The sequence below is a fragment of the Tamandua tetradactyla genome, chromosome 2, assembly GCF_023851605.1.
Source record: "Tamandua tetradactyla isolate mTamTet1 chromosome 2, mTamTet1.pri, whole genome shotgun sequence".
Taxonomy (NCBI): domain Eukaryota; kingdom Metazoa; phylum Chordata; class Mammalia; order Pilosa; family Myrmecophagidae; genus Tamandua; species Tamandua tetradactyla.
The window spans coordinates 222200882-222216210 of NC_135328.1; the positions used below are offsets into that span (position 1 = coordinate 222200882).

Consider the following 15329-nt stretch of genomic DNA (forward strand, 5'->3'; position numbering starts at 1 on the left):
ATTCCCTCCCCCACCTCCACACTGTGGAAACCCCTTGCTATGAATCCTTCTGTATTTTTCTCTGTGCTTATAATCGTATAAAAATGTACATGTCCAAATAAATGTGTATAAATTTACATGTACATGGGAAACTGTCATCATTTTTTTACTAAAAAAGGTCACTTCATAAATTTTCTGTATATTCCCTTCCTTTCCCAATAATGTTTTGGGAAAATGCCACCAGATCAGTGTGGAAAGATTCCCTTTATGCATCATTTACTCAACCATTATTCAAAGAAGCCATTGACTTAGTTTCCAGTATTCGCCCCACAAATAATGCCAGCATAAGCATCCTTGAAAGTAAAAATGAACAATCAGGAGAACCACGACAATCAAGCAGGCATGTTGGGAGCGGGGGCCAGGGTCTCAGAGAACCCCCCACAGATGGTGATTTCTGCACACACCCCATCTCGTCTGCCAAGGACAGTACCCCACCCTCTTCAGTGGCCTCATCTCATGGCCCCCCTGTACTCCCTGCTTTCTGGAGCCCTGTGCACAGGGCAGGGACTCTGTCTCTTGGTCACTGGGCCTCTGGGAACTACCTGTGTAAAATACAGATTCCCAGGCCCCTGCCCACTCAAGCCTCAGGGCCCGGGGCCCGGACACCTGCTTTTCTTCAAATCCTGCAGGTGGACGTGTGGCCTCAACTCAGAAGCCGTGGCTGTCTGGGGAAAGCCCCGTGCAAGGGTCCACGGGAGGGGAAGGGGAGTCACTGCCAGGCCCGGAGGTGGTGCTGGTGCCACCGAGAATGAACCACATCCCGAGACGGCCAAACACTCCCAACCGTTGGGTCTTTTATTGAACATCCTGCTGAAGCCGAGGGACATGCCTCAGGCTGTCCCGGCCCTGAGGCTTCCTCAGAAGCACCTCCTCTGAACCACGGATGCCCCAAACTCTTTAAAATCCGCGTGGGTGACCCACATCTGCTTGAAGCTGCTCAGGGAGGTCACGATGGAGGCGCCAATCCACGTGGAGAACCAGCGGTCGGGGGGGGCCGTGATCTTGATCGGGGTGCCCTCGGAGGCCAGCTCCTCCAGCTCCCTGAGCAGCCGGTCGTCGAGGCCCGGGAAGAGCGTGCTCCCCCCGGACAGCACAATCTCCCTGTACAGGGTCTTCTGGATGTCCGCGTCGCACTTGGCGATGCTGCTGGACACCATCTTTGAGAGCCCCGGGTTCTGGACGCCCAGCTGGTCGGGCGCGAAGAGGACCTCGGGAGCCTGGTAGAGCTGGCCCCCCACGCGGACCGTGTTCCCGTCGGGCAGCTTGTACTCGCGCAGCACCTCCTCCGGCCGGCGGCCCGGCTCCTTCTCCGGCTCCAGGGCCACGTAGCACAGCTTCTCCTTGATGTCGCCCACCAGCGCCTTGTCCAGCACGCAGGGGAAAGCACGCCCGCTGGCCAGGAGCAGCCGCATCAGCTGGTCTGTGACGTCCCTCCCGGCCACGTAGAGCTTCGTGACTGCGTGGGGCAGGGAGTAGCCCTCGAAGATGGGGACGGTGCACGTGACGCCATCGCCGCTGTCCACCAGCAGGCCGGTGACACAGGCGGAGGCGTACAGGGCCAGCACAGCCTGGTCCGACAAGTAGAAGGCGGGCACCCCAAAGGTCTCGAACATCACCTCTGCCATCTTCTCCCGGTTCTCCCGGGGGTTCAGGGAAGGCTCGGTCATAAGCACGGGCCGGTCACAGGGCTTCACCCCCAGCTCCCACTCAAACAGATGCATCCAGAGCCTCTCCATGTCCTCCCACCCCACGACCAGCCCACGCTCGATGGGGTAGTGCAAGCTCAGGCTCTCGCTCTTGTAGAGGGCCTCTTCCCCCACAAAGCACTTCTGGTCGGCTCCTGATGCCGGCGTCTTGAATTTCGGATGCCCCACGATGGAGCTGACGACATGCCGGGGCCCAATCTCGCCAGACAGGCCTGCTTTGCAGAGTCCAGACCCGTTGTCAAAAATCACGGCCGGAGAATCCAGCACAAGCGGGCTGAACATGCCGGCAGCGCCCTCCTCCAAACGCTGCCCACACAGGGACAGCCTTCCTGGCCCACTTTGTGACAGAGGCGCCTCTGGAAGTTTGAAGGGTGCAGGGTTCCACGGCTCTCAGGGCGCCCCCCAGGCAGGCCTAGCAGGTTGTCCCGGGCCCCCCAGAGACGCCCATCTTCAGCCCACAGCGCTGCTCTCCTCTGGGGTGCCTGGGCCCTGCTGAGCCTTTTTCAGGGCGGCCATCCCCTATGTGACAATCGAGCCAGGGCAACGATTGTCCTCAGTGAGGCTCAGGGGGGCCCTTTATGATTAGAGGGGCGCGGCTCTGGGCTGTGGCCCCACCAGCCTGGAGAAACACGAAACAGGCAGGCAAGCCGGACCTCGCAGTTTCCACGGGCCTGCAGACCCGAAGCTGAGGCCTGGCCTTCAAGCGGGGTGACCGGCAGCACAAGCTTGCCCCAGAGAGCCGCCCCCTCTGGCCACCAGAGCTGCTGCTCGTGGGGTGACCAAAAGACACTTCTCTTTGCTAAGGGGAGGAGTGAGTCCCAGACACAGGGCCAGTGGGAAGTAATGTCCACAACCCCTTCTCACAAGCACTCAGAATGCTCTTTTCATGTGCAGAACCCAAACTTCAAGGCCTAGTTCCTCCGGGAAGCCCTCGGGGATTTCTCCTCCCTGTGCCCCAATAGCTCTTGCCTTCCGCCCCGCACAGTGGGCTCCAAGCAAAGCCTTCCGGACTCGGGAACACAAACCCCAGCTCTGGCGATGTCAGGAACCCCACATTCCTCTCTGCAGCCCATGAAGGGCTGGCACAGGCCAGCACCCAGTGGCCCCTGGGCTTGTGATCCTCAGCGGCTGGCAAGGATGCGGCACTGTGGTTCCCTGTGTCCAGACCACAGAGAGGCATGCAGAGATGACCAGGCCACCGAGGCCTGAGCACAAGAGCCAGAGCCCAGGAGGGGAGGCGGGGCTGGTGTGCGGTGGGGCCCCCAGCTCTCAGAACGGCCTCAGACCCTGGATTGGTTTGCCTCTTGTGAAGAAACAAAGCGAGACTGAAACCCAGCCACCAGGCTCATCTCAGTGAAGTGGCCTTAGAGGACAAGCATTCACATGGACACTCCTTCCCCCCCATTCTGGTCAAAACCACCCGCCGGTCCAGTCCTTCCCCACCCAGAAAGTTCTCCCAGGGGACCCATCCCAGAGCCCTTGGCTCCTACTGCCAGTGGATTTCTCTACGACTTTTGGCATTCACAAAGTGCCAGTTGTGCAGTGAAGATGTGCTAGAAAAGCGCAGTGTAGATGGGTGGCATAGACCTACCGTATAGAAGGTGGGTAGGCAGTGTTGTGCAGTTTAGAAGTGCAAATATGCATGTGGTGTAGACATGCAGTATAGACATACAATGGAGTCGTGCAGTGTAGATGTGCACTATAGATGTGCAGTGTGGACATCTAGCGTCATGTGGTATAGACGTGCAGTGTAGACATGCAGGGTAGATGTGCAGTGTAATTGTAAGGTGAGTGTGGTACAGTCATGTGGTGTAGACATGCAGTGTGGACCTGGGTTTGTGGGCACCCACTAGACTAAACCTCAGGTGAAGGATTGATAAACCCTTGGTATTTTTGGTGGTTTTCCCTCAAAGGACACCCCCAGAGGGAACCGAGTTCAGCACCTGCAGAGGTTGGTGCAGTTTTTCAATCTTTATTTCTCTGCAAACTGGACAGTCCCTGCCCAGCTCCATCACTGCCACAGCCCTCAGGCCCCACGGTCACTGGAGGGCAGGGGACAGAGGCACCAGACCCCCCTAGGTAGGACTGTCCTGGGTGCATCCTGGGAGGCTGGCAGCTGGTCCTGCCTTAGGGTTGCCTTGGGGCGGCTGGGCCTGGGCACCGATGCTGGGGGCAGGGAGCGGCCCCCAGGCCCCAGAAGAGTTTCCGTGCACCCCACCTCCGGCGGGGCCCTCAGCCATGAGGCCGGACCTTCCCGATGTCTCCGGGTTGGCCTTCCCAGGTGACCAGGTGCCAAGAGGGTCAATGATCATGACTCCGTTGCCATAGTGCCGAGGCTGGGGACAGTGTGGGGTGGGTGGGACCTCCGGAGGAGGGGGTCGTGGGTGGGACCCCCGGAGGAGGGGGCTGTGGGGGTAAGCCTATCTGCCCACGGCCGCAGCTTGGCCACCCAGCAGTGCCTGGATGGCCCCCGCATGGCCAGCCCTGGACGTCCTCAGGCAAAACTTCTACAGATGTCACTCAGGTCTGCAGTGATGCGTGGGCCACCTCAGTCCTGTGGCCGGCCCTGGACTTATTGTCCAGCCTGGGCAGATGGATGTGGCCCCAGTGGGTGCCACATAAACCCAGGAGGCCCCACGCTGGCGGTCAGTGGAGCTGTGCAGGGGCAGGGCATCCCATGCAGGCGGGGCGTCCTTTAGCCCTGTGTCCAGCTCGATGGCCTCATCCTTGAGCCAGACCCCAAGGGCCGTGGTCCTGAGCCAGCATGTGGTCCCCAGAGACCCCAGCCTTGCACAGCCTAGAAATGTTGCAAAGTACCACCATAGAGACACCTGAGATTTGGGGTCCAGCATGGCAGCCAGGAGGTTTGTTCTTGGCAGCTTACATCACAGAGGGCCCCTGAGCTCAGGTTCTTGGGCTTTGCTAGAATTTTCTCATTGTTGCCAAATCCTTGGGGTGGAATCAGGAGGAATACACTCTCAAGGTTTCCAGATTGGAGCTAAAAAGTTCCCGGGTACTGGGGTCGAGGGGACCAGAGGTCAGCGCCGGTCTCCTGGGCTGTGGGCACATGGATTACTCCGGGCAGGGTTTGGCATTTGCGGGAGGGACCGAGAAGAGTGAAACAAACAGGCTTTCCTACAAGCCAGGACTGCCTGGTCCACCGGGCGCATCGGAGTCTCCTCACAGCCCATTTTCCCAACATACTGGGAGACAGCCCACTTAGCCCTGTCCCCGTCACACAGCCCACGCCACACCTCTGGCCTGCTTGCTCGGTGGCTTCCAGGTTAACACCCCACGAGCCTGGGGTGGTTCCACCTTCTGCTAAACTGGCAGCACCACGGTCCCAGGCCCTCCACGCCCCGTGCTAGCCACAGCCTGCAGGGGGCCTAGCCGTGTCCGCGAGCACCCTGCCGGGCAGGGCACGGCAGGCAGCCAGGGCAGACGCTCGCAGGACCCTTCCTCCCTGTACATTGTCCGTCTCCCGGCCGAGTTAGAAGGGCTGCCCTCGGCCTGGGGTCCAGCTCCCCTTACCCCAATGCCACTGAGCTCTTCTTTCTACCTTTGGGGTAAGAAGCTCCCTGATCCCTGCCCTGGGGTTTGCCACGGGGGCCTCAGGGCCAGCCTCGTAGATGCTCCTGTCCTGACCACCCAGTGTCTCACGCGTTCGAGGGATCGTTCCGCCCTGTGCTCAGACCCGAAGAGGAGCCTGAAGGGCTGGGAGAACCCCAGCATCCGGGGGCACTGCCATTCTCAGGGGAGTGGCGCCACGTGGCCTTGGAGAAAATCAAGTAGGTTTATGAGCCAGGGCGAACGTGATTCCGGGCCGGTTGGGAGCTTCCCCGGGGGCAAAAATTCCACCCCGTGGTGCTCGGCGGCCTGGGAACCTCCGGCCCCCTCCTCCCGGCCTCTGCCACCCCGGCGCTGCCCGCTGCTGAACTTGTGCCACCTGCCGCAGGGGCACCTCCAGACCGCACAACGTGGCTGATGCATCTCGGGGGCCACACTAACCCCACGAGCCACCCCCACCCACCCACCCAAGTGGCCTCGGCACCGAGGGCTCAGAGAGGAGTGCTGGCTGCAAAGCTGTGCTTGCCGCAGGGCCCTGCTCCCTCTGCCCGCCCGGACCAGAGCTGGCCAGCCCCGGTCCCCATTCCGGTGGCCATGCCTCATAAAGCACAGGAACGAGCGTGCAGGCGAGCTGGCCGAGACTTGTCCCCTCTGCAGGGCTGGGCTCGCGCCCGAGGGCAACCCAGGGGATCACCATTTCCGCATCGAGGAAGCTCGCACGCATTCAACAGCACCCAGCAGCACCCAACACCCATTCAACAGCACCCACTCTCACCCCCTGGCCCCCCACCTCCCGTCCCCTGGCAGAGGTGGGTAGCCGCTGGGCACCCTTGGGAAGCTGCCAGGCGCGTGGACCCAGTGGTGGGTGCCCCTGGGTCTTGCGGAAATCCCGTTTCCCAGCGGCTTGGCTCAGGCTGTGGGGGCCACCTGAGCCCTGGGGGTGGGGGCGCTGTCTGTCCCCTGGGTGCATCGGTCACTGGTGTCCAGAGCTTCTGCCAATTAGTGACCTGCAGGCTGGGCTCGTTAGTGCTGCCTCACATCTGGCGGCCAGATCCTGCTGCTGGGCAGGGACTGGGGCCCCCGGCAGCCCCCAGGAACGGGTGGGTCCTCAGAGAGCAGGCTGGCCAGTGCCCTGGGAAGAGAGAGGACGCGGCATGTGCCTGGGGGTGGGGCTGGTGGGACCGAGGGCACGTGCAGGGCACCCCAGGGAAGGTGGCTCTTCACCTCTCTGCCCTGGGGACCCTTAGAGGAGCCCACATACTGAGGCTTCTCAGGCAGGTCTAGCTCCCCTGAGTTCCTGAGATGGGGCTCATACCACCTCCCAACCCTCACCCACGCACCCATCCATCCTACCACCCCCCACCTTTCCATCCACCCATGCATCTATCAGCTCCCTCACCCACGCACCCATCCACTCCACCCACCCCACCCACCTTTCCTCTAATCCATCCTTCCGTCCACCCATCTACCCACCCACTCCCCTCTGCTCACTCACCCCTTCCCACCTCCTCCCGCCCTCACCAGTCTGTCCCTCCCCCCTCACCACCCTCCCCCTCACCTCCCCCCCACCTCCGCTCTTGCCTCTCTCCACCTCCTTCCTTGGATGTCTTTGAGGGTCAGAGGAGTTTGGGGGGAGGTCTCCCCTGCAGTTGGAGGCTGGCACCTGAGAGGCCCCCTCTTCGCTGTGCTCTTCCCAGCCAGCAGGGGTCCAAGAGGGCAGCCGGGGGTCACTCCCCTCAGCCTAAACGGGCCTGACCCCTGGGGCTCCGGTAGCCGTGAGGGGAAGGAGAAGGGGCCTTGGGGAGGGAGTTTGTGGTTCACACGTGGCTTTGCTGAGATGCTTCTGGTTGGGTAAACTGAGGCAGGCCCATTCTGGGGAGAGCCAGCCTGCTGCTTACCACTTCTGCTTCTCTGAAACGAACCTTTTATAGAATCCTCACCCTTGACACTTAAAAAATATATGTTAAAAATATTCTTATTGGAGGAAATTTGGAAAACATAAGCAGACAGAAAGAAGCTTTAACAACTGAGCACAGCTGCGTTCTGGAACGCGCCCCGAGATTATTTCTCTGTCAGAATAAAATGGGCAAAGCAGTCCGCAGGCTCCAATTTGTTTTTTTCTGCAGCAGCATCTCCACAGCCCCAGGACAGCTTGTTTCTGCCTGCCCCAGGCAGGTCACCTGTGCCCACTACGACCAGCCCAGACCACCGGGTGGGGACAGGGTGGGGTCAGCCTCTGGGGGCAGGACCAGCTTCTGGGGGCGGGGCATCGGCAGTCTGGAATCCACACGGGGCACCGAGATGGGGAAGGGGGGGCATTCTTGCAGCCCCTTGGGGTCTCGGTTCTGTGTTGAATTCGGGGTGCTGCAGGCTCTAGAGTGCCGGTGCAGGCTGGGAGAGGGCTGGAGGCTGGCCCCTCTCCTGATCCACACAATATCCCATCTGCTGGGACACTGGTGGTTCCATCACTCAACTGCAGCTTCCAAGCTCAGCAGCCTGGCTCCTTCCTAGGCACAGAAAAGGGGGGCTGAGATGATGGGAGAAGGAGGCAGCACCCTGGGCTTCACCTGGGTAGGACGCCCCCACCCCAAATAAATGTCCCTTGCTTCTTCTAAGCGAGGGTTCTCAGCATACACGCTGAAGACTTGCCCTGAACCCCTGGGGGCTGGAGAGGTCTCCTTCCCGCTCCTTCCTCCTGCCCCCACCCCCCACCCCCCTCCTGCCCATGCCCCCCTCCTGCCAACCTCCCCAGGTCTGTGACGTGGCCCCACTGGACCCCAGAACAATTGGGCAGCATGTCCCACCCTGGCACAGGGGACACAGTGAGAGAGAGCCCAGACCTTGTGGGCTGCTCTCCAGGAGGCTGAAGAGGCGGTGGGGAGCAGGAGGAGGCCCGAGGGGAGGGCAGTCTCGTAGCTGGCCAGGGGGCTTCGCCCACCTCAGGGGCCACTGCAGACCACCTGTGCGCAGGATGGGCCAGCCCTGCAGACGTCCGCCTCCCCTTGGAGCTGGAACCCTGGGTGGTACCCCTCACCTTTGCTCTGGGCATGGGGAGAGGGGGCCTTGCATATCCCGCACCCAGGCAGAGGCAGAGTGGCCGCAGCCCTGGTCGGACAGGTGCTGGAGATGGCCCTGGAATCAGCACCCACAGGGAGCAGCCAGACAAGCTGGGAACCCAGCGCCCAGGCACCGGAGAAGCCACCCTTGCCACACCCGGTCTGTGTAGACTGAGCTTTCATCAGTGTTATTTTGCTGCTGCTTTTTTTCTACTTCAAAAGTAACAGCCATTTGGTGTGAAGTGTTCAGCCCGCCCTGCGCTGCACAAAGTGACAGACGAAGACCCTCCGGCCTCCCCTGGCTCCTTCTCCAAGCACGACCACAGCCAACACCGGGTCAGAACCTTCCAGATGTTGTCTCAGCACAAATACTGATGAAAGTACAAAGAAACGTGTTTTTTTTCCTACAGAACAGTGAGTTGCACCCCGCCCACAGCCTGCCTGTCCTCCCCGAGGGAGCACAGAGAACAGTGTCACCCCAGTCGGTGCCTTCTAAGCGCATGTTTGCCAGAACCAGAGTGCGTTCACAGCTCCCTTTCGAGGCGCTTCCTTCTAGTATTCTCCCAATTATTAAGTGAACTTCTCCAGCTTGCTGGGCTCCTGCGTCTCCATCTGCGGCTTCCCTGGGCTGGACTCTGTCTCGGATCTCCCCCCGCGAAAGGCACCCAGGGGTCAGATGTGGATATCAGCGGCCAAACTGCCTGGCCAAAGAAAATTCGGTCTCTGCTCCCCACAGCCTGACACCCCGCTTTTGAAGGATGATTCACCAGCTCCTCAAAGAGTCTCTCTCCTTTCTAGCCATTATGAATTTTTCCAAGTGAAAAACCGGGAGGCATTACAACCTTACCGTACCTGCCCCAGGAGACGTGACCGCGCATGTGTGAGGGCAAGCGGGGGTCCAGGCCCTGAGCCCCGACTAGAAGGCGGCCTGGGTAAGAAGTTGGGGGCTTGGGAGCTCGGGGCGGCTCCCCCGTGTGACACAGAAAAGCACATGTGTTAGTTACCTGTTGCTGCATAACAAATCGTCCCCACATTTAGCAGCTGAAACGAACCTGTGTCTCCTCACGGTCTCTGAGGGTCCGAGTCTGGGTGTGGTTTCTAAGGGTGCCCCTGGCTCAGGGTGACCTCTGAGGTTGAAGTTCAGCTGCGGCTGGGCCTGCGGTCTCAGCTGATGGCTTCACCGGGGGCTGAGGGGGGTCCTTTCCCCAAGCTCGTCCCCATGGCTGCCGGCGGGCCTCTAGGCAGGACCCGGGCGGGAGCTGCAGTCTTTTTGTAACCCAGCCTCGGTAGTGTGCCCCTGCTTATGCTGTTTTCTGCAAGTCAGGCTGTCCCACAAAAACGTGCCAGAAGGTGAGATCCCAGGGCCATCCCAGAGGCCCCCACGTTGGGGAGCTGCAGGGACAGAAAGCAGGACTGGAGCAGGAGTCTCTGGTTGCTGTCAGCCAATCACAACAGCTCCAGCCTCAGTTTCCCCAGCTGACGACAAGAGCCCCACATCTGCCGATGACCACTCAGGACACCCCGGGATCTAAGGGGAAGGCATGCTGCAACCTTTTGGAGCGAGTGATGTCTCTCCCAGAACTTCCGGGCCCCTGAGAGATTAGCTGGGGCTCTCCAATGGTCTTGTGTATTTAAACTGTGACTGCAGCCAATTCTTATTTATTAAAAAATGTTATTTCCTGACCTCAGACTTCCCAAAGAAACGACGTCTTTTCTTCCTCGGCACCCTAGGGAGAAAAGTCTGGGGACCCCCTCCCCGTGGCCCTGGGCTGAGAGCCTGCTTGCCCCCAGTCAGGCCCCAAGCCGCAGGGACGGACAGGCCCCCTGTGTGACCCTCAAAATAGAGGGTCTCCCGCCCCCTGCTGGCACCCAGCGGAACTGTGGCGACATCTCGGGGTGCAGCGGGGGGGGGGGGGAGCGCAGTGAACAAAAGGAGGCTTGTTAATTTCACGGGGAGGCAGGAAAAAAAAATCAGTGTTTGCTAAATAAGGAAAAAAATCGCCCCGCCTCAGTGGGGAAAAGGTTTATTTTCAAGTGTATTAAAATGATTACCCAGAGGAAAGCCAAACGAACCAGTCTGCGGAATTGCCAGGAAGGCCCGTTTCCCGCAGGAGCTTCCAACTGACCAGCGTGAGGACGCGTCCCCCCGACAGGACAGGGCCCAGCTCGGGTTGTAAATAGTTTATAGCATCTCAGATGCAGCTCCTGCTTCTGCGTCAGGGCGGGCCCTGGGGAGGCCAAACAGACATGTGCGCTCAGCCAGTGATAAATAACCGGCAAGGCCCAGGGCCCGGAAGGATTCGAGATTTAATTCAAATAATTTAAAATCTAACGTTGAAAGAGCTCTTTGCATCCCCATGCCCAGCCGGCCTCCGGCTGGAGAAAGAAAAGGCTTTGTGTTCGGGGTGGGGGCGGGGCGGGGGCAGGGGTTGGGGTGTTGGGGGGGGCTAACCTCTTTACCAGGTGCCTGCCGCTCACAGCCAGCGCTCCTTTGCTTCTGGAAGCCAGGCCCGGGGAGGGGGATTGATCTTTTCCATGGCGAGTTTGCCTCCTACCAAACTTCCACCCCCCTTGGCCCCAAACGCCCCCACCCCACGCACAGCCCCGGGGTCCCTGCCCCCCCACCCCCCCAGCCCCGGCTGGCCATGCCGCGCCCCCACCCTCCCGCACTCTGCTGATGCCTGGGCAGCGGGGAGACCCCTGAGTGGGCGCCCCTTCCCAGCCCTGCCTTCCCTAATACCACAGATCAGAATTACCCGGAATCTTGGTGGCATCCCGCTCGGGAAGGAGCATGGGGTCGGGGACGGCTTTCAAACCCCCGTTAATCGGGTTCGTGGAATTGTTGTCAGACTTTCCCTCGCCGCTGCGCAGCCCACAGCCTGCAGCCTCTCCTGCACACCTGTAAACACCACGGCAGTGGAGGTCAAGGAAAAGCACTTTCTCGAAGTCTCCCCCCTTCTCCAAACCGGCCCTTGGATGCTCTGAGACTCCCAGACCCGCTTCTGGGAGGGAGCGTTCCTAGGAAAACCCACCCACCGACTCACCTTTCTGTAATTACCCATTTTCCCTTTGCTTTGACTTTTGCTTTTATTTCCAGAGAATCCATGGGCCTATCTACTGGAAGGTACCAAAAAATAGTCAGTATCTCGTTCCAGAACTTATTCCCGGCTGGATGACGGAGGCCCGGGGCCCTAGGGACACAGGGAGAGCTGGGGGGGACAAAGGGAAGGGGTTCCTCCAGCGGGCCTGGGCTCAGCATCACTGACTCGGGGACCCTTATTTCTCCCCGGGCGTGACTCGGAGTCACCCATCTCTGCCAGGGATGAATTCATGGATTCCCGACAAGTGACGGCAGATTGAGGACTTCAGGGGTGAGGATGAGATTTCTCCAGAAACGCACATATTCTCCATCCTGCCAAGGTGGCAGAGTGAGAAATTCCAGGGCGTTTAGGAGGCTGGGCAGGCTCCAGGGTGGCCGTCTGAGATGGGGGCTGAGCGGGCCCCGGCCCCCACCCCCGGCTGTCAGCCACGACCACCCGGGGCTTCCCGGCCCCGGGGCAGGGAAACGCCACAGCTCCGGGCTCTGCTCCGGGAGCCCCCCCCAAACCCTCTGCTGGCACTCATCCCACTGCAGAGGGAGAGCGGCAGCCGCTGGGGGTGGGGGCCCCTGAAAACTGCAGACCGCATGCGTCACTTCCCCAACTGAAACCCTCTAAGCTTCCCTCCCAGGTCAGGTAAAACCCACGGTCTGGCCCTGCCCACTCCTTGCTCCCAGATCCCAGCCCGTGCCCTCTGACCCCACCGCCCCCATTGCCCCTGAGCTCCTTGGGGTGAGGGTGGGCTCCTCCACACCCCAGCCCCCCACGCCGGCCTGGCACTTGCTCCTCTCTCTGCCCAGAGAGATGTTCCTTGGAGTTTCCAGAGCTCGGCATAGAGCTGCAGGGGGGCCTTCCCAGAATTCCCTGTGCACAGCCTCCTGGGACTCTATAAATCTAAATTAATTAAAATTAAACACGCAATCCCTCAGTCCCAACACACCAGCCCCGTGGGGCCACCTTATTGGACGCACAGATGCAAAACTCACCACCGGTCAGTGCTGCCCCACATTTCTGCCTTCCAGAACATTCCCTGAACTTTCTTCTTCCCTCTCCTGGCAAAGCGCGGTCACTGTCCACCCACAACCTCTGATAACTGTCTCTCTCCAGAGTGGCCGCTCTGGGAGGTGGGGCGCAGTCTCGCTGTGACAGCCATGCCCCCCAGACAGCCCCCCCAACACCTGGCTGGGCGATCGCCGGCAAGGTGAGTGAGCGAATGAGTGAATGAGGAAGAGCGGGTGCTCTGGGCAGGCCTGTGGCCTTCGTCCTGGCCCCTGACCGTCGTCCAGCAGGTCCGTTCCCAGAGCCCTCATTCAGCTTCCTGAGGTCGGCTTTGGGGGTCCCCCGTTCACTGGGAAGAAGCCACAAATGGGCTAAGCCAGTGGCTTCGAGGAGCCAGTTTCCTGTTGAGTGTCCCTCTCCTTTCCCTTCTCTTTCTGCTCATGGGCTCAGACCTCTGGGCCTCCAACGTGGGCAGCTAATCTTGTCTTCTCCTTGTTGAAGGATCACTCCATGGCGTGGCTGGCCAGCTTCTGCGGTCCAGTGGGACTGGACGGCCCACTGGGCGGCCACTCGGAGACCCCTGCGACAGGAAGCCGCCATGCTCACATGCCACCTGCCCCCAAAGCCGTGGACAAAGGCCCTGGGGGTCAGGGAACTCTCCTCGTGCCGCGTTCCTTCCCTCCCTCAACTGCGAGGGTACCAGGCCATGCAGGATTCTGGGGGAGTGTTGCAGAGCAGCTCCCTGGTTTGCCACTGTGCCCCAACCCTGGTTTTCTCCCTGCTGAAGTTTGATGCATGTTTATTTTCTGAGGTTGTCGTTGGCTGGTGTATGTCATGGGGCGCACTTGTACCAAAGCGTCTTAGCTGTGTATCAGGCACTTAAGTGTCACGGGGACTCGGACTCGCACTGCGAGCCCCCGTGTCCACGTCCACGGCTCTGACTCCACGGCGGGGGGAGTGGCTGCCCCCCACCCCTCAGCTGACGGGATGGTGGGGGCTCTGGCTCACTGGCCACCAAGTCTCGAGACCCCCCCACCGGGCTGGAGCGCCACCTCCCTCCGTACATCGCGCCAAAGACATGCCTGGAGCCTTCCCGAAAGGAATTCAACCCAAACATGGAAACTCGCTGCCCCCCGCCCCGCCCCTCCCCCATCTGCCCAGACTCCCAGGGGAGGGACAATGGGAAAATTAGCCAGGAGAACTTTCGACATCCAAATTGCACTTGTGATTCTCACGAGAGGGAGGAGGTAAAAATTACTCACGCTCCAGTCTTATCACCAAGTTCCCAAGGTATCAGCGGGATCGGCCGGCGGGAAGCAGCGGGGAGGGAGGGAAGGGCGCTGGGTGAGCGCCAGGTTGGGGTGGGAGAGGCTGCCCTCAGGGGAGGGGCCGGCCGCTGGGCGGGCGCGGGGCTCTCACGCAGCCAGGTCCCAACACAACCTGCCCTGGCCACTTCCCTCTGTGGCTGAATTTGGAGGCTGCAGTCGAGAGGCTTCAGTGTGTCTGAGGCCACTGCCCCTTGTCCCCAGTGCCCCTCTGCCCTGGCTGCACCTGCTGGGTCGCTGCCCCCCCACAGCTCGCCTTGCCCTCCCGCAGGGCCCCAGACACACAGGGACAAGTTGGGACAGTCAGTGGGATGCAGCGGGGAGGAGCCGACAGATAAAAACAAGCCCGTGTCAGGGCAGGATATGTGCCAGGAAGAAAATGAGACAGGGTCATGTGACAGGCTGGGCTGGGGAGGCAGCCTCGTGGGCTGAGCCCCGGGCAGCTGGGGACGGGCAAAGGCCCTGGGGTAGAAGCCAGGTCACCCTGGCCCAGTTCATGAGCTGGGCCCAGTCACGGCCTCTCTGATTTGGGGTATTTCCCAGCTGGCCTCAACCTCGTGCCTACCTGTGGGGGAATCATCTCTCGGGTCCAGCTGGGGTGGCTTCCAGGTTACCGTCCAGGTCCTGGGGTCAGGGGTGGCCGGGAGAGCCTGTCCTGTGGTCCAGGCCCTGGGGCACAGCTCCTGTCTTCAGTCCCTTCTGCCCACTAGCTGTTTGGGGGGTGTGCACACCCTACCTGGAACCCCCCCAACAGACCCCGCCTCCCCGGGAGCCCAGGAGGGCAGCTACGCGGTTCTCCAAGATGCATCTAACGCAGACTGCAGGCGCCACCTCCTCTGGGTGGGGGGGGCTCTTTCTCTGCGCTGACCAGGACTGCAAGGTCTGGGCCTCCCTGAGCAGCCCATTGGCCAGCCGGAGCCATCAGCTCCTCAAGATCAAATCCTGGGCTGGAGTCTCCCTTCTCCACCCTCCCCTGGTGGGCACCGCTGCATTGCGGAGGTCCCCTGCTGTGGGAGGAGAGGGGACTGCCCCTGGCTGCCCATGACCTCGTCCAGGGCACGTGGTAACCCGCCCCATGCCTCCAGAGAGAGAGCTGCAGTCCTCCTTAACCCAGTCAAGGCATGCTGGGTTCTTCACTTCTGCAACTGTAACTCTTAAGCATTATTTGAGCTGAGGAAATGAGTGCAACAATGTTACACAACACTGTTACAGGTGCTTCTGCAGGGACCAGCCCTGCTTATCCTCAGGGGGACACGTGGCCCCTCACTGTGGGCCGGCACTGGGAAAGGCCTGGCTGGGTGGGCTGCTCACTTCTCCCCACTTCTCATACTCAATCCCCCCCTCCTTGGCTCTGTTTCATGTGACACAAAACCGAATTTCCCAGCCTCCCTGGCCCTCAGGCTCCCTGGCTGGTTCAGCAAATGGGGAGCGTGGGGGACCCCTGAAGTGCAGGAGAATGGAAGCCCAGGGTAGTCCTCTCTCAGCTGGGCATCTCCAGGAACAGATGTGCCCCCAGGGGCCCCCCACTCCAGAGAAGAG

General features: G+C 60.7%; 1 protein-coding gene across 1 annotated transcript; it reads right to left on the reverse strand.

The window, feature by feature from the left end:
• Window positions 1-803: 803 nt before the first annotated feature.
• ACTRT2 (actin related protein T2) lies at window positions 804-2307 on the reverse strand. The gene has a single exon (XM_077151537.1). The coding sequence runs from the start codon at window positions 2025-2027 to the stop codon at window positions 897-899; it is 1131 nt and encodes a 376-aa protein (XP_077007652.1). The 5' UTR covers window positions 2028-2307; the 3' UTR covers window positions 804-896.
• Window positions 2308-15329: the final 13022 nt, after the last annotated feature.

Excerpts from the sequence above, each read along its gene's own strand:
- ACTRT2 (XM_077151537.1), bottom strand. The coding sequence starts at position 2,027 with ATGTTCAGCCCGCTTGTGCTGGATTCTCCGGCCGTGATTTTTGACAAC.